Here is a 20,062-nt window from a genome sequence, read left to right on the forward strand (position 1 = left end):
ACGAATTCTTTAGACGGTTTCAGTCTGTAACGACCATCCTCAGATCTTTTTTACACCATGTCCTAAAGTGATACGGCCATAATGGCATCGTCAAGACATATAAATATAATCAGCATAGCATCGTGACATAGATTTAAAATATGTGATCAGAGACTGGAATAAAAAAGCATTTTACAGTACTGGGTCACTGTTTATATACGCGATTATGTCGCAGTTGGTGGATCTTACCTGCTTGCTTGCATGTTCTTCACAATGAACATCTGTAATTTGAAGGTATATTTCATGCATGATGATACAATGAAGAGCCAAAGAAGCTGGTACACCTACCTAATATCGCGTAGAGCCCCACGAGCACGCAGAAGTGCCGCAACACGACATGGTATGGACTCCACTAACGCCTGAAGTAGTGCTGGAGGGAATGCACACCATGAAACCTGCAAGGCTGTCCATAAATCCGGAAGAGTACGAGGGGTTTGAGATCTCTTCTGAACAGCGTGCTTCAAGGAATCCCAGAAATGTTCAATAATGCTCATGTGTGGGGAGTCTAGTGGTCAGTGGAAGTGTTTACCCTCAGAAGAGTGTTCCTGGAGCCACCCTGTAGCAATTCTGGACGTGTGGTGTGTCGCACTGTCCTGCTGGAATTGCCCAAGTCTGTCGGAATACACAATGGACATGAATGGGTGCACGTGATCAGACAGGATGCTTACGTAAGTGTCACCTGTCAGAGAGGTATCTAGACGTATCAGGGGTTCGATATCACTCCAACTGCACACGCACCACACAATTACAGAGCCTCAACCACCTTGAACACTCCCCTGCTGACATGCTGGGTCCATTGGATTCATGATGATGTCTCCATACCCGTACACGTTCATCCACTCGATACAATTTGAAACGAGACTCGTCCGACCAGGCAACATGTTTCCAATTGTCATGAAGGGGTATACGTGGTCTGCAACCAGTATATGATACTGTCTTGCATGAGCTCCAGTGGACCAATGGATGCCCACATTAATGTTCCTCATAGTATAATGGAGCCCTCGCCAGCTTGTCCCCTGGAAAATGACTGATTCGCGACCTCCCATTGGCATTATGAAGAAAATATCGGGATTAAGCAGGCCATGTAACACTCTGCCACTGCCCCAACGTCTAGTGCCGATAGTCACATGCCCATGTCAGGCGTAGTTGCCGTTGTCGTGGTGTTAACATGTATGGGTCATCGCAGCAGAGGCCTGACGCTAGGAGTGTTCAGTGTACTGTGCATTCAGATGCACATGTACTCTGCCAAACGTTAAAGTCTGATGTTAGTTCCTCCACAGTTCGCCATGTGTCCTGTTTTACCAATCTCACGACGTCTGGACATGGTTTCACTTTGGTTTCGCCACGTGTCCAAGACACTCACTACAGCAATCCTTGAACACCCGACATGTCCTGCCGTTTCCGAAATGGTCGTGCTGAGCCTGCAGGCCGTCAGAATATGCCCTTGGTCAAATTCAGACAGCTTGCGCGCCTTTCCTGTTCTACATGCTGACAGCACACTCACTGAAACTACGTGTATGCACCATGCATGTGTCTGTCTAGCAGTCATTCCTCGCCAGGTGCTGCTGCTATCACCTGGACGGATTTGTATCGATAGCAGATCGGTGGTCATAATGTTCTGGCTGATCAGTCTAAATGACGATTTATTATCGAGCATTATAACCTACACAATGTGCGACCAGCACATTACAAGTCAGAGAGCAGACTGTCATACCAAAGAGAGTCCATACGATACACTGCTACTGGGAACCAGAGAGGTATTTTTCCTTCATAGCAGCGGTGCTATTAGTCCAGTTCCCAGCAGTCCTTATGTTTTTAATATAACGTTATTAACATCACTTCTTTCCTGTCTCGAATGTTAGGTCTGCTTATTGGCGGGAAAAAAGTCGTGATAAACAAGTGCCACTAACTCATTAATAGTAAAGGGGTAAAGACTTTATTAACATTAATCCATTACAAAAAGTCCTGTATGTATGTTTTGTTGACAGAATCAAATAAAAGCTTTGGAGGAGACTCAACGATGAATGAGACTTGTGTTGACAATGTTTTCCAGATACATCAATCATTAAGTGGCTCACATTATTATATCACAAGACAGAGGATATTGCACCCTGTAGTGTCTTCTACACATCTATAAAGAAGTTTTCCTGCTTTCTAAATAATTTGAGTGGTGGCTGACAGCAATGGAACTTCTATATCAATAAGAAATTTCCTCCTTGCATTGATCGGTAAATGAACTGTTCGCAATATCTCGAACAAACTATATGTGGAAAGCTTTTTCATTACAATAATACCCTACTCGACATTGTTTTTTTTTCTCAGGACATGGCTCTGTTCTTAATGCTGACGGAGAGGTTGAAATGGATGCCATCGTTATGGAAGGAACAGGACTTAATGCAGGTACAACAATTCATTTTAGTAATACAGAATACAGAGAAATTATCTATACATTAAAGAGATTAATTTTCAGGAGCTGTTGGTGCCATCAAGAATGTATCTCACCCAGTGTATGTAGCCAGACTGGTGATGGAGAACACATCGCATGTTTTACTCGTTGGTGATGGTGCGAAACGTTTTGCTAATGATATGGGAGTTCCAGATGTGCCTATGGAATCCCTGATAACACAGAAAGCAAAAGACGCTTTGGAAAAATTTAAGAAGAGCAAAAGTAATGATCCAACTAGAACAGAACTGGGGTAAAGTAAATGTTATAGTATCTTGACTGATTTTTCGCATTGTATACAAATATATATTCAGGTGTATCCGTAAGAGCATGCAAAAATGTAGCAGGACATAGAGAACGTTCCACTGAACAATTTGAGGTAGAGAACCGAGATCGAAGAAGCCAGCTTAAGTTTGTATGTAAGCAAACTTGCCTACCACTTGGTCTAGTATTTCTATTTTCCGGCTTATTTACAACTAACATGCGTACAAGTTTACATGTAATGTGCTGCTTATTTACATGTACATTCTTTATTTCCTGCAAAGTAACAAGGAGGGCGAGCCTGATTTCCACGAAGTCATGATGCAGGTTTTCTTTACTTTGCTTCTCCGTAAGGTGGCTCTGTTGTATCGCATTTACATTGTCCCACGACAAAACGTGGTATGAATCAATGACATTCATTACTCAGTGCTATTCAGAGACGTACAGTACAATACGATGGAGCGGTACCGGTACTGTATCTCCTGGTCGCTGGATTGGAAGGGGAGGTCCTATTCCATGGTCTGCAAGATCACCTGACCTGAATCCCCTTCATTATTTCCTACGGGAATATCTACACTACTGGCCATTAAAATGGCTACACCAAGAGGAAATGCAGATGACAAATGGGTAGTCATTGGACAAATATATTATACAGAACAGACATGTGATTACATTTTCACGCAATTTGCGTGCATAGATCCCGAGAAAGCAGTACCCAGAACAACCACCTATGGCCGTAATAACGGCCTTGATACGCCTGGGCATTGAGTCAAACAGAGCTTGGATGGTGTGTACAGGTACAGCTGCCCATGCAGCTTCAACACGATACCACAGTTCATCAACAGCAGTGACCGGCGTATTGTGACGAGCCAGTTTCTCGGCCACCATTGACCAGACGGTTTCAATTGGTGAGAGATCTGGAGAATGTGCTGGCCAGGCACTCCATACCATCACGCCGGGTGATACGCCAGTATGGCGATGACGAATACACGCTTCCAATGTGCGTTCACCGCGATGTCGCCAAACACGGATGTGACCATCATAATGCTGTAAACAGAACCTGTATTCATCCGAAAAAATGACGTTTTGCCATTCGTGCACCCAGGTTCGTCGTTGAGTACACCATGGCAGGCGCTCCTGTCTGTGATGCCGCGTCAAGGGTAACCGCAGCCATGGTCTCCGAGCTGACAGTCCATGCTGCTGCAAATGTCGTCGAACTGTTCGTGCAGATGGTTGTTGTCTTGCAAACGTCCCCATCTGTTGACTCAGGGATCGAGATGTGGCTGCACGATCCGTTACAGCCATGCGGATAAGACGCCTGTCATCTCGACTGCTAGTGATACGAGGCCGTTGGGATCCAGCACGGCGTTCCGTGTTACCCTCCTGAATCCACTGATTCCGTATTCTGGTAACAGTCATTGGATTTAGACCAACGCGAGCAGCAATGTCGCGATACGATAAACCGCAATCGCGATAGGCCACAATCCGACATTTATCAAAGCCGGAAACGTGATGGTACGCATTTCTCCTCCTTACACGAGGCATCACGACAACGTTTCACCAGGCAACGCCGGTCAACTGCTGTTTCTGTATGAGAAATCGGTTGGAAACTTTCCTCATGTCAGCACGTTGTAGGTGTCGCCACCGGCGCCAGCCTTGTGTGAATGCTCTGAAAAACTAATCATTTGCATATCACAGCATCTTCTTCCTGTCGGTTAAATTTCGCGTCTGTAGCACGTCATCTTCGTGGTGTAGTAATTTTAAATCCAGTAGTGTAACATCATTTGTGTATGAGACCCCAGTGGATACAGAGAAGGGATTAGTTGCCATAATTATAGCTGCTTGTGATGTGATCCGAAACACACCAGGGATATTTGTTAGGATGCGTCTGAATCTTGTTCGCCCATGTCATGCTTGCATTGCGGTTGATGCCTGTTGTTTGTGCACATATTTAAAGATACAGCACAAATCGTACGTTCATTGCGCGAATTATGGTATTTGTGATTAATTAATGTAAATAAAAACGTACGCAGTAATGTGATTTTATTCCCATTATCTCCTTAAACTGGCTTCTCCGATCCCAGTTTCACTACATAAAATTGTTCATTTCAGTTCCTCTATGTCCCGTTAAATTTTTGCACGCTGTTGCAGAGAAACCCTGTGTATCTATGAGGTGTCTGTTCTTTTGGACACCGTTTTGAGATGCGTGGTCTAGGCACCTTGCCACGGTTCGTGCTGCTCCCTCCCATCGGAAGTTCGAATCCTCCATCCAGTGTGGGTGTGTGTGTTGTCCTTAGCGTAAGTTAGTTTAAGTTAGATTAAGTAGTGTGTAAGCCTAGGGACCGATGACCTCAGCGGTTTGGTCGCACAGGAACTTATCAGCACCACACAATTTTGATCCAGCAGTCGTTATGAATTAAGACACAAAGGCATTACATAAACTTGCTGTGAGAAAACAGTGATAAAAATCAAGGAGCCAAGTTGAAAATACGTGTTGGATCAGGATTCGAACCCGGGTCAGACCCAAATTCTCAACTGCCACACACACTACTAATGTAGTGCCCCCCTTTTTTTCTTTGTTGGATTCAGCAGCGTAATATGCTGCTCTACAGCCTACAGAAAAGTTAAAAAACATAATGAGAATAGAAACAAACAAGAAAAACAGGCGATAAAACAGTGACATTGTAAAAAAACTACAAATGGCGATAAGGTGTGGAATTCAAAATATAGAAACACTGCGGTGACGGCGTGGATGAAGAAGTAGACAGGCACAATTAAAAAACGCAGCGACAGTCTGGTTTCTGTTTGCACAAGATAAAAAACACAACTAGCGACAGTATGGCGGCTGTTCGCAACACTGACAGGGGACGCACAACGCTGAACACTCACTTATAACAGCACTATACAGGTGACACGACATCAGATGGGGGGGAAGGGAGGACCAAGACCTATGATGGGGAAAAAGCTGGAAGAGAGGAAAAGATAAAGGGGGGAGCCAATGGAGAGAGGGAACATAAAAAAGAGGGGGCTGGGCAGATGCGAGAAGGAGTGGGAAAGGCAATGGAGGGGAGAGCAGAAAGGACTCAGGGGAGAGAAGGGAGGTAGAGAGAAGGTAGGTGGGGAAAAAACAGGATGGAAGGGGGGGAAGAGGGAGTCCAGGGAAACGACAGAGGAAAGGAGGGGAAGGTGAGGATCATAGTTGATAGGAGGGATAAATGGAGGGAGAGAGGGCATCATCTGGGAGGGTGAGTCGACAGAAGCCACCTTGGGAAAGGAGATGAAGGGTGTAAAGATGGAGGGTAGGGGGGGGGGGACACAACAGTGAAGGCATGGCAGAGGGTGGGGCTTGGAGAGGAGAGCAGCAACCAGGGGATTAGGGGGATCAAGGCGGCAGGGTAGTGCCCCTTGCCCATTATCCTCATTATTAGCGGCATTTCAACGATTCCCATAAGAGTTCAAGTCTGGTGTGCATCTTCACTGGATAGGTCATTGGCTGTCTCACCTCAGTTATATATACAGTGTCATTATAACTAAAGTTAAACTTTCAAACCGCAGTAGAAATAACACCGCTGGTCAGAATGACATCAAACTGCAACGGAATATTATCGGAGGAGGGGGAAAACGTATGGCAGAAGAAGAAAAAATAGTGTGAAAATTGATCAATAGATGGTGCTGTGCGTGCCAGAATCTATCATGTGCACGACACATTAAAGTTGATATAAACACATTGAAGTTGATATAACACGCCGGGTACACGACTTTTCTCCTTCCGCGTCTGAGACGTTCGCCATGACTCTCTCAATGCAGGATCACACTCTGCTTGTAAAGCTGTATTACAAGAATGATGACTGTGCACACGTCGCTCTGCAGAAGTTTCGGACACTGAAGGGTTTGAAAAAAGGCATTGGTCCGATGACTGCCGTGGGTCTGCAGAAAATGATTCGGAAATTCGAAAAGACGGGTTCTTTTGGTGTGCAGCCGGGTACAGGAAGAAAACGAATTGATTCGACGTCATTGGAAGCAGTATAGGTGGAGATGAGTGGTGGTGTGGAAACGTGTAGTGCACAGAGAATTGCCCAGGCTTTGGACATACCCGTGAGCACAGTGTATAAAATCCTACAAAATATTTTTCTTTGCTATCCACTGAAAATCACCCATGCGCACGAATTGCTTCCTGTTGGCCTACCAGCAAGAGAGACCTTTGCTTTAGAATTTCTTGCTCGCATTGAAGTGGACAATGATTGGCCGTGGAAGATTTTGTGGACAGACGAAGCCCACTTTCATCTGACAGCATATGTCAATATGCAGAATCGTCGAATATGGGCAACGGAAAATCCACACTCAAATCAACCAGTACCACTTCATCCTGAAAAGATCACTGTGTGGTGCGGGTTTACGGCATCATTTATCACAGGGCCACATGTTGTCGAAGAGATAGGTGTTTCCGGTCCTGCTACCTGTACCGTCACTGGTAAGCGCTATGAGTGTCTTTTGCGCAACCGCGTCCTTCCAGCTCTCCAACAGCGTGGATGTGTGGATGGGATCATTTTTGCGCAAGATAGCGCACCTCCGCACGTTGCAGATCCAGTTAAGCAGCTGCTGAAGCGCCATTCCGGAAACGATAGACTTATCAGCCGCCATTTCCCTACAGACTGGCCGTCCCGATCACCTGGTCTTAATCCGTGTGATTTCTAGCTGAGGGGCTATCAGAAAGATGTGTTCAGTGTTCCGATCGCAAACTTAGCTGTATTGAAGGCACGCATTGCGCAATTCATTCAGAACGTGACCCCAGAAACACTTCGTTCAGTTGTGGAACATGCTGTTTCTCGATATCAACTTGATGCAGAAAACGGTGGACAACATAGTGAACATGTTTTGCGCCAGTCACACGGAAATTAATAATCCCATTTGATTCCGATTTATGCTTTTTATGCGGTTTTGGCGTCAGGACTATTAAAAAGCGATTTTTCCCATTCGATGTTATATGACTTTGCCGTGTGGATGGGCTTACGTAACTAACGGCATCACACCTGTACACACAAGCACACTGAGTAGTACAGTTTGTTTAACGTCAGACGTACACCTTAGACATTGTTGTACGATACATTTGTCATTTGTAGTCGACCACTATTAAATTATGATGCTTTCAGCGCGATCTATTGCTACGTTTTGTAACTATTTATTTTTCTTCTGCCATATGTTTTACCCCTTCTCCCCTTCACCGACAATATTCCGTTGCAATTTGACGTCATTCTGACGAATGGTGTTATTTCTATAGCGGTTTAAAAGTTTATCTTTAATTATGATCACCTTGTATATATGTATATGCAGTGTCTATACTTTCTAACGTATCTGTAATTCTTTTGTGTCTTAATTCATATATATGTTGAAGGGATATATATATATATATATATATATATATATATATATATATATATATATATATATATATATATATATATATACGGTGAGTCACCTAACATTACCGCTGGATGTATTTCGTAAACCACACCAAATACTGACGAATCGATTCCACAGACCGAACGTGAGGGGAGGGGCTAGTGTAATTGGTTAATACAAACCATAAAAAAATGCACAGACGTATGTTTTTTAACACAAACCTACGTTTTTTTAAATGGAACCCCGTTAATTTTGTTAGCACATCTGAACATATAAACAAATACGTAATCAGTGCTGTTTGTTGCATTGTAAAATGTTAATTACATCCGGAGATATTGTAACCTAAAGTTGACGCTTGAGTACCACTCCTCTGCTGTTCGATCGTGTGTATCGAAGAGCACCGAATTACGTAGGGATCCAAAGGGAACGGTGATGGACCTTAGGTACAGAAGAGACTGGAACAGCACATTACGTCCACATGCTAACACCTTTTTATTGGTCTTTTTCACTGACGCACATGTACATTACCATGAGGGGTGCGGTACACGTACACACGTGGTTTCCGTTTTCAATTACGGAGTGGAATAGAGTTTGCCCCGACATGTCAGGCCAATAGATGTTCAATGTGGTGGCCATCATTTGCTGCACACAATTGCAATCTCTGGCGTAATGAATGTCGTACACGCCGCAGTACATCTGGTGTAATGTCGCCGCAGGCTGCCACAATACGTTGTTTCATATCCTCTGGGGTTGTAGGCACATCACGGTACACATTCTCCTTTGACGTACCCCACAGAAAGAAGTCCAGAGGTGTAAGATCAGGAGAAAGGGCTGGCCAGTTTATGCGTCCTCCACGTCCTATGAAACGCCCGTCGAACATTCTGTCAAGGGTCAGCCTAGTGTTAATTGCGGAATGTGCAGGTGCACCATCATGCTGATACCACATACTCGACGCGTTTCCAGTGGGACATTTTCGAGCGACGTTGGCAGATCATTCTGCAGAAACGCGATGTATGTTGCAGCTGTTTGGGCCCCTGCAATGAAGTGAGGACCAATGAGGTGGTCGCCAGTGATTCCGCACTATACATTTACAGTCCACGGTCGCTGTCGCTCTGCCTATCTGCGCCAGCGAGGATTGTCCACGGACCAGTAAAGCATGTTCCGTAGATTCACTGCCCCGTGGTTTGTGAAACCCGCTTCATCGGTAAACAGGTAGAACTGCAACGTATTCTCTGTTAATGCCCATTGACAGAATTGCACTCGATAATTAAAGTCATCACCATGTAATTGCTGATGTAGCGACACATGAAACGGGTGAAAGCGGTGACGATGCAGTATGCGCATGACACTACTTTGACTCAGTCCACCGGCTCTCGCAATGTCCCGTGTACTCATGTGTGGGTTCATGGCAACAGCAGCTAACACACCAACTGCACCCGCTTCTCCTGTAACGGGCCTGTTACGGACCCGTTTGCGTGCTACGACCATACCTGTTGCATACAGTTGGCGGTAGATGTTTTGCAATGTGCGGCACGTTGGATGCTCTCTGTCCGGGTACCGTTCTGCATACACCCTGCAGGCTTCAGCTGCATTTCGTCGACACTCGCCATAGATGAGTATCATCTCGGCCTTTTCAGAGTTCGAATACACCATGGTCACAGTTCCTACAACACTACACTATCACAGATGTCTAGTAACACGGTATACTACGGTTGGTCTGCGTGCGGAGACGAATGCAGAATAACAATAGCAGCAAGCGCTACAAGCGGACACCGAGACAGCTAGACCAAACCACAACAGTGCACTACAGCCACACTCGTAAACACGGTCGTCATCGTAAACATGTCCCTGCAGATGCTGCTCGCCGACCGTGGCCCGTGTTTGTTACAACATGCTACTGAACGTCGGAGGTTTCAAGCGTCAACTGTAGGTTACAATATCTCCGGATGTAATTAACATTTTACAATGCAACAAACAGCACTGATTACGTATTTGTTTATATGTTCAGATGTGCTAACAAAACTAACGTCGTTACATTTTAAAAAAACGTAGGTTTGTGTTAAAAAACATACTTCCGTGCATTTTTGTATGGTTTGTATTAAACAATTACACTAGCCCCTCTCCTCACGTTCGGTCTGTGGAATCGGTTCGTCAGTATTTGATGTGGTTTACGAAATATATCCAGCGGTAACGTTAGGTGACTCACCATGTATATATATATATATAGCCAATGATCTCTTCACTGCAAATGCAAACCAAGCTTGAACTCTTACAGGAATCGCCGAAATGCAGTGAGTAATGATGATAATGGGCATGGGGCACTACATTAGTAGTGTATGGATAAGGTGAGAGTTTAGGTCTTATGGCAGGCGTGCTAGGGTAGCCCGTGCAGTCACGATGACTACTGTATCTAGAAGGCTCAGCTGTCAGAGCATCTGCCTAGTAAGCAGGAGACGCAGGTTCGAATTCCGATCTGGCACAGATTTTCCACTTTCCCACTGACAGCCAATGTCTATAATTCCTTTGTGTCAGTATACAAATAACTTGAAGGGTACAAGCTAAAGTTTATTACTTAGGTTCGTTGTGTTTGGTGCATTACCATATGACTGTAGCAAGTGCACGGTATTAATTATTCTTTCTTCTTGTGACAGACATGGTTTTATCCAAGTAATAAAACTGTATGTTTTATTACCCATTTTTACCAGCATTTTATCCAGCATTACCATTCAGAAAAATTACAAAGTTTTTGTTGTGTTCAATATATTGTTAACAGAATTGTGGATGAGGATGCTGCAACTTGATATGGTATCATTTCAACAAAAGAGTGCAATTTCTCTAGACATATATTGAGATACAATCAGAAAATGTGGCGGTCTGGTTTAATTTGAAATGTCAGATTGAGTTTTGCCCAGTCTGGGCGTTAGACTCCCCCTTCACTTGAGTGCACCCACACATTCCGATATGCCATCACTGTAGCAAAAAGGACATGAGAAATGGAGCTAATTTTCTTAAAGTGCGTTTTATATTGAGCCCTATTAACCAGTCTGAGCAGAGAAATTAATGAGATATTCCATGCAGTTCACATTTGTATCCAATACTGACTATCAAGATAGCTCCATGAATGAACAACCGAAACTGCAGCTTCGTGCAGACCGCCTATTTAACGATGAGATGGAACAGTTATCGTAAAATGTTAAAATACACCTTGGTATTTTAAGTTAGTTAGTTATGTGATCTATCCATCTAATCTTCAGCATTCTTCTGTAGCACCACAGTTCAAAAGCTTCTATTCTCGTCTGGTCTAAACCGTTAATCATCCATGATTTGTTTCCATACAAGACTACATTCCACACAAATACCATCAGAAAAGACTTTCTAACACTTGAAACTATATTCGATGTTAACAAATTTCTCTTCTTCAGGAACGCTTTTCTTGCCATTATCATTCTACATTTCACATCCTTTACTCTGGCCATCATCATTTAGTATACTGTGCACTACTTCTACTTCTTTAAGTGTCTCGTTTTCTAATTTCCTCAGCAGCACGTGATTTAATTCGACTACATTTGGTTACCCTTGTTTTGATTTTGTTGATTATATTCTCTTTTCAAAACATTGTCCATTTCGGTCAACTGCTCTTCCAAGTCTTTTCCTGTCTCTGGTAGAATTACAACACCACAGACAAACCTCAAAGATTATATTTTTTCTCCATGAGCTTTCATCGCTTCTCCAAATGTTTATTTGTTTCCTTATACTGCTTCTACAATGTGCAGATTGAATAACACTGGGGGTAGGCTACAACCCTCCCATCTCAACCACTGTTTCTCTTTCATGCACCTTGACTCTTGTAACTGCCTTCTGGTTTCTTTAAAGTGGTAAATAGCATTTTGATATTTTTTTCCTGCTGCCTTCAGATTGTCGAAGAGCATATTCCAGTCATTATTGTCAAAAGCTTTCTCTAAGTCGGTAAGTGCTATCAAGGTAGTTTTGCTATTCCTTAATCTATCTCCTAATATAACTCGTAGGCTCAGTATTGGCTCATGTGTTTCAACATTTCTCTGGAACCCAGACTGATCTTCTCCGAGGTCAGCTTCTACCAGTTTCTCTATTCTTCTGTAAATAATTCGTGTTAGTATTTTCCAAACATGACTTATTATACTGAAGTTCGGTAATATTCACAGATGTCAGCACCTACTTTCTTTGGAACTGGAATTGTTACGTTCTTCTTGGAATCTGTCTCATACATCTTGCACATCAGGTGGAATAGTTTTGTCTCTCCCAAGGATATCAGTAATTCTGACGGAATGAAAATACATTTATGCAACAGACATTGAGAGTATTTTGATTAACAATAAATTGTACGTTGTTCAGATGGCAAAAGTGATATGTATTACTTTCATGTGCGTCATTTTATATCCACACTTTTACTGTTGGATTTATAAAAGCCAACCAAAAATGTTCAAGAAACGCAAATTTTCTAATTGAATATTTCATTAAATAACATGTTATTCCAGTTATACTGCACTCTTTTGGAAAGAGGAAGATAGGACTACGGACTATGACGTTTTTGAAAGAATTGCATTCTAAGTTTCGAACATTCTGAAAATCAACAACTTTAAATAAAGATAACTTTTTAACTTTTCCGAAAACATCAGATTTTCTTTAGAAGGACGAGAATGAGGGATTTTTATAAGGTAGTTCAATCACAAAACAAACAACTGTGAGTGGGCTCTGATTTTCAGGTGCATTTAGTTTTCACCACTCATAAATTTTGAATATTTGTAAATAAAGTGTTTCTACATGAACTATTTGCGTTGTGTTTATCAGCAACTTCAAAGGATACATTGAATAATAAGTTCTAGAAAAATGCATCTTGTATAGGAATTGCTTGTAGTAAAGAGTGTCCCATAGAGAACACACTTTTAAAATGCCTGCCATTCCTGTTATAGTATGTTGACAGCAGTGATGGTTGCATGATTGTCATTTGTTTTCTTTGTGGTAAGTAATAAAGCAATACACGACATAATAGTGTGTTGGCCTAGTGAAAACTTGTCGCTAATGCGGTGAAGATTGCGCAGAGACAGTTCGTAAACTCCATGGAATGTTTGGTCAATGTAATGTACCGAATAAGTTGACTGTGATGAGTCTGACTGCTAAATTTGAGAAAAGCTGAATGGCTGTGGGTGTTACACCCTCGTGGCGTCCTTGTATTAGACATTGTGCACAGAACGTCACCATTATGTGTAATAATATAGCTCTTTGTTTAATGAAAAGTACTTGCTGACGTTCACAACAATTAGATATTCCCAGAACCAGTGTGCACGAATTCTCAAAGGTGGTCTGTGCCTTTGGATTTATAAAATCCAACTGGCACAAGAAGGAAATTGGAACGATCACGAAAATCGCCAAGCGTTTGCCTATTCGGTGCTCGCGCAACAAAGAGCGGGCAACAGTTTCATCAAAAAACTATCGTTCACTGACGAGGCGCAGTTTCTGTTGAATAGCTTCACGAAAAAGCAAAACTGTAGGATTTGGGACACAGAAAACACTTGAGTAATTATGGAGAAGCCATTACTTTCACAATGAGTGACTGTGTGATGTAGCATTTGGGCTGAGGGTGTAATTAGGCCGTACTTCTAAGACGGCGCCAGAAACGCATAACCTCTGGATGGCGTATTGCTACCGCAATATTTTAAGAGAGTTTCTGTGATCCGAACGGGATCGTGTGAATACTGAACAGATTTGGTTTCAAGAAGATGGTACAACCCGTAAGACATCGTTTTCAACAGTCGACCCGCTACGAGACAGGTTCTGTGGCAGATGACGTGAATTGGCCACACAGATCTTGTGATCTGACACCATGAGATTTCTTTCTGCGGGGATATTTGAAATCTTGTGTGTACACCAACAAACTACGAGCACTTTCACAACTCAAGACCAAGGTTCCGCTTGTAACTTAAAAACAAGAGGTGCAAATATGGCGAAAAGTTATGGAAAATTTCATCGAAAGAACGAGAGCTTGCCTGTAGAGTCGTCGAGGGCATTTGAATTGTATCATGCAATAATGTGAAAATTGCTTAATTTCTTCAATAAATTTCTATGTTATTATGCTCTAAGAAGTTGCTTTTATTGTGGGGACACATTTGATATGACTAACATACGAGAAAGACAGAAAAATGAAAAGAAGAAAATAATGTTCAGTGTTAGGACCAGCACTATAGCAAATAGAGCTGTTACCACTTTCTGTTTCAAGATTTGTATGGATTACTTGTTACATTTACACAATAGCACATTTATATTTTGTATTTTGTTTCTCAAATTATTTTTTTATAAAATTATAATATAGTTTGGAAATCCACAGAGGTGTTGGCACTGTAGGAGCAGTAGCTGTGGATTCTGAGGGTCATGTAGTATGTGCAACCTCCACTGGTGGAACGAGTGGCAAAATGGTTGGACGTGTTGGCGACACTCCTATACCAGGTGAATTTACTTTATATTGAGCGTATTCGAAGGAAAATTTGCCGAGAAATAATTACCATCCGCTGACTGGCTTTCAAGTTTTACTGTATGTTATTATCTTGAAAATTCCAGAATATCGCCTTTCATCAAATGAATATCAGAAAAAGCACACAAAAAATTTCCCAAAAGTTGTGTGTACATTTTCTTCTATGTTGCCTCAAACATGCCAAAAATGTGAAACAGTTCTTAATTATACAACACAAGTAAATACACTGTTAAATATTGGGGTTTAACACACTGCTTGCGGATGTGCTATAAATGGCACTTATCACTGATGCAGCAATGATGATTAAAAACATTAAGTGTTGAAGTTTCCCGAGAACCTGAACTGTGCCACACCATTCAGTGCACAGTCTTGAACACGAAGCGTGGCAGCAAACGACCCTACATGCTCCCATGTTAGCCCAAATGGCATCGTCAGTTACGACTGCAGAGGGCACAATATCTTGAAAACACAGCCGTGAATGAATCGGCACATGTTGCCTGGTAACGAATAACGTTTCTTGTTACACCAGCTTGATGAACGAGACCAGGCGAATGAATGCTCGAAATACACACCATGCCATGGACGCAGGCCGGTTGCTGCAACGAAACATTCTCCTGGGCTATCATGGGACCTGTGGTAGTAATTGAAAGCACCAGGACCACTGTGGAATAGACGAACATTATTGCTGACCACTCGCACCGTTTCATGTTTATGTCTTCATCGACAGTGATGACGTTCTCCAGTAGTATGTGTCACAAGGCTGTAATCGTGCTACAGTGAGCTCACATTGATGTCATAGCCACCGAATTCGCCTAGTTTGAAGCCGATGGAACACATCTGGAGTGCTGTCGAGTGCCAGCCTTGTGTCCAAAAACCACTGGCATGTAATTTGCAGGAATTGTGTGACTTGTGTGCATACATCAACCGGTTTGATGAGTGAGCTCAGAGGAAGACAAGGGCATAGCTACCTTGTGTGATCATATCTTAGAAACCACAGTGGTGTTCACAGTAACCTTTGATAGCTGTCTCTTAAGTAAATTAGAATATTACAGTGTCACCGGCAGTGCTGCAAAATGGTTCAAATCTTACCTAACTAACAGGAAACAAAGGGCGTCATTGTGAAACACATGTAGAGTAAGCAATCAGTCTTCATCTGATTATTTACATGTGGTGTTCCTCAAGATTCCATCTTGGGCCCGTTGCTTTTTCTTGTCGTCATTAATGATCTCTCATCTGTTACACTGCCATGTGCTAAGTTTGTTTTGCTTGCAGATGATACAAAGATTGCAATAAGTAGCAAGTCACATACAGATTTAGAAATAGCTGCTAATCAAATTTTCTCTGAAATTAATAAATAATAAATAATTAATAAGCTAATTCACTGTTATTAAACTTTGAACAGACCCACTACATGCAGTTCCATCATGTGTATAACATATGAAGTCATGTAGATCGAAGAGGTTGACAGTGTTAAATTTCTGGGATTACAACTCAATAGTAAATTGAGTAGGGAAGAGCATACTACCGATTTGCTGAAACGCCTAAAGAAGTCTGTATTTGCAGTGTGAATTATGTAAGATGTAGGAGATATAAATATAAAAAATTGCATGCTTTGCTTAGTTTCATACTATTATGTCATTCAGGATTATATTCTGCGGTAACTCGTCAAACCAAGCAAAAGTTTCTAGTGTGCAAAAGCGTGTAATAAGGCTCATTTGTGATGTAAATTCAAGAACATCATGTAGAAACCTGTTCAAGGAACTTTGTATTCTAACCACTGCTTCTCAGTATATTTATCCCATAATAAAATTTGTTGAAATTAATATATCTCTTTTTCCAACCAATAGCTCAAAAAATAGCATCAATTCTGGGAATCAGATCAATCTACATAAAGACCTAATATCACTATCGTGGTCCAAAAAGGGGTCTAATATTCAGGAACACACATTTTCAATAAATTGCCAGCAACCATTGAAAACTTGGTTTCAGATGAAGCACGATTTAAACAGAGTTTGAAAGACTTTTTGATAGGCAACTACTTCTACTCTATAGATGAGTATCTTACAGGGACTGTTAGACCACCTTGCGTAAAAATGTCTGTTAGGTTTCAGTTTTGACAGCACTTGATCACAACAGTCAAGATTAGATATTTTGTGTATGATGAATTTATTAAAAGTGCATAACAATATTTCAGTGTATTAATTCTGTAAACATTAGCAGTTCCAGTTTACTGTAATTTATTTGCCTATTTTACTATCTCTTGACAAATGATCAGGGTAATGAGTATTATACTCAAATGTTTCACGTTTTTTAAAGTTATATATTGTGTCTTGTTCCACACCCATGAGAATCATCTCATTTTTGGGACTACAGATTGAAAACTGAATCTAATCTAATATAATCTATATAATCTAATATAATACTAGAATGAGAGATATAAGATGAAACAGTGATTTCATCAACACTTACTACTCTCTTTTTAGCTCTTTTTATGTCAGTATTATTTTCAGATATGATTCTTACTTCACATAACGTCACCCAGCTTTTGCTGTATTTCATTGTAGTGTCTTTAGATAGGTGAAATATGAATCACGCTTATATACACTCATGCATGAGGCAGAGAAAAATAACAGCAGTGGTGGTACAACCATGTTTTATGAATTTCAAAAAAAGGTCTAATTCTGACTGAAATTACTACAAGTGAATGTATAGAATCATACTACATAATTGTTGAAAACTTATGTACTGAAAGCGTCTTGTATTATGCTTAGTTTTGTAGTATTTACATAAAGAAAAAATAACAGCAAAAGTTAAAAGAAGCTAATCCAACAACTTAACTGCAGGTTCAGGAGGATACAGTGATGATCAGATTGGCACTGTATCCACTACAGGTGTTGGTGAATCTATTATGAAAGTTAATCTGGCCCATCTCGTTTTGAATATTATGAAACAAGGTAACACATTACAATTTATTTTCTGTCTAATATGTAATTAGGTGATCAATATATTACCTTATGCATAACATAACAATAAAATTCAGATCTGTTTACCATCAAACATGGCACCTGTACAGTGCATTCCTGTTAAAATTATAATTGGATTCTTACTTTTCAAGTTGTCCCAGTTACAAATATGCAGGCATTCTTATCTTCCTTTTTCGATCAACATATTTCCTAATTATAATTTATAAACATTTACCGATTTTGCTATTGTAAGCTTACATGGATAATATAATATCATTTCATGCCTTGGCTGTCTTGAATCTTCCTGTTGCTGAAATTGTGATAGTCTCACTGCCAATAACCCAGTTTTGTTCCAAAAGTAGAAAAACACACATAATCAAATGAAGTGTCACTTGTGAGAGGGTACAGTTAATCTCTCAAATTTTTAGGCTGGAATGGCTGTAGGTAGGAGCCTGTAGGTAGGTTTTACGACCACCAATGTATTGACTACACTAACAATATAGAGTACCATGTTCTGGTGACACTATGGCAACAGGAGGAAAATGAGTGTTTCAATATGAAAGTCATTTGCATCATTCTTCCCAACACAAGTGGAATTTGGATTCTGAATTGCAGTTGTCTGCTGCCAATTACTTAGCGATATTATTATATATTTTAATAGCATTTTTCCATTTTTGGACCCTATGTAAATTTTTGTTAATTTTTTTTCCTACATCTACTTAATTTTTGTTTCAGTTTCTTACTCATATTTATTTTTAGTTTATGCTGAAATTTAGCTGTCACAACCTTTTTCCAATTTTCCGGTTTTCAATGTATAGATCTATTTTTGACCACCATGCATACTCTATTGATGCCATCATAGTTGAACAATGTAAATAATATGCAATAGGAAAAAGTGTCAGCTAGATAGTAATAAAATAGTTATTCATTGATCCCTGTTACAGGAGGCCTTTATATTCTGAATCTTAAATACTACTGTTACTCCATTCTTACGTCGTAATTACATTATATGTATTATCATTATAACTGATAGAAGACTCAAAGCTACTTTCCCTTCACTTCATCCATCACCTGAGCGTCTCCCTTTATTTTCTTACAAGAAAAATTTTAAGTAATTCTGAAGTCTTTTGCCAAGCTTCAGTCGTTTTTGTTTTGGCACATTTTAATAGACATTTCTTCACTTTCAAACAATATTTTTGAATATCATAAAGTTCTTTTTAATTTATATATGATATCTCCCTATCAGAGGATATAGTAATGATATGTCAGACAAACAATCAATCAATAGTATAATAAGTTTGAAGTACCCACGAAAATGTGCCCTCATGAACTAAATTATTTTTCAGGTAAAACTGCTCAAGAAGCAACAATCGAAGCGGTTAATGAAATGACAAATAGGGTTGGTAAAACAGCAGGTGCTATAACTCTTTCTAATGCAGGAGATATTGGGATTGGGTTCAATTCAAAGAAAATGGCTTGGGCATACCAGAAAGGCAATGAAGTACATTATGGTATCAGAGATGGTGATGACTTTATAGAACAGATCAATTAAATTTTAATTTTGCCTTCCAGAATGACCAGCTTTATATCCAGTTGAGCAACATCAGAATTATGTAAAAAGTTTATTTTCCACACAACATAATTGTATATTATGGCCACAATAAACAAAAATCAGGAACTGTAGTTACTCATATGTAGTTGCATGATGTATGAAACATCGAAACATGTTAACAACACAGGCATGTTACTTCCTATTGAGCTACAACACTTTTCTTAGTACATGTATATATTTCCTCAAATACAGTTCTACAGACACTCAGTCACACTGACTTGTGGTCACACTGCAACTGACTGTTTCTGCTTGTAACCTATTTCTCGGTTAATAAAAGATGTTAATAAGTAAATCTGATTTATGTAATATTGTTTACTGTTATTATCACTGTGCAACATCTCCCCTTATATTATTGTTTACCTCAAATTATGGTATTACTTATTAACTACATTAATGATAAATTAATTGTACAAACCACTTACTGTACTTGTGGTATGCCATGTTTATGAAAAATGTGCGTAAATTATTTACAAACCATAGAAAAATTAAATACTAGTAATTGTTCAGATTTTATGTGGTGATGTGCATTTCTATCCACCTACACATCTATTAGCTATTGATTGCTTTTCCTCAGTTTTGTTCATATATCCATTGTCTTGTAAATTCTGTTATTAATGTAATATGCACATTTATTTAATTTAAAATAAGCTTTTATTCTTTTTTATTATTGTATGTCACAGAGATTGTGAAAACTCATATTATAAATTGCATAGAAGTTGAACAGACTCTTATAAAAATAATTTTTTCATTAATTCTTTTGTTTTTCATTATAGTACACTTATCTGAAGCTAATTACCAATAAGTAACTACACAAAGGCACTATTCTGAACCATAGTGAA

The 20,062-nt window shown here is 40.3% G+C and overlaps 1 protein-coding gene across 2 annotated transcripts in view; it reads left to right on the forward strand.

Moving 5' to 3' along the window:
• Positions 1-19,515, forward strand: part of LOC124606159 (isoaspartyl peptidase/L-asparaginase) — a 53,837-nt gene extending 34,322 nt beyond the window's left edge. For both annotated transcript variants that reach the window (XM_047138124.1, XM_047138126.1), the window contains 5 exons: positions 2,362-2,439; positions 2,510-2,735; positions 14,505-14,623; positions 17,492-17,602; positions 18,958-19,515. In XM_047138124.1, the coding sequence (XP_046994080.1) occupies positions 2,362-2,439; positions 2,510-2,735; positions 14,505-14,623; positions 17,492-17,602; positions 18,958-19,163 (740 nt within the window). In that variant the 3' untranslated portion in view covers positions 19,164-19,515. The remainder of the gene's footprint in view (positions 1-2,361; positions 2,440-2,509; positions 2,736-14,504; positions 14,624-17,491; positions 17,603-18,957) is intronic.
• The last annotated feature ends 547 nt before the right edge of the window (positions 19,516-20,062 follow it).

The sequence above is a fragment of the Schistocerca americana genome, chromosome 3 (assembly GCF_021461395.2).
Source record: "Schistocerca americana isolate TAMUIC-IGC-003095 chromosome 3, iqSchAmer2.1, whole genome shotgun sequence".
Lineage (NCBI taxonomy): Eukaryota > Metazoa > Arthropoda > Insecta > Orthoptera > Acrididae > Schistocerca > Schistocerca americana.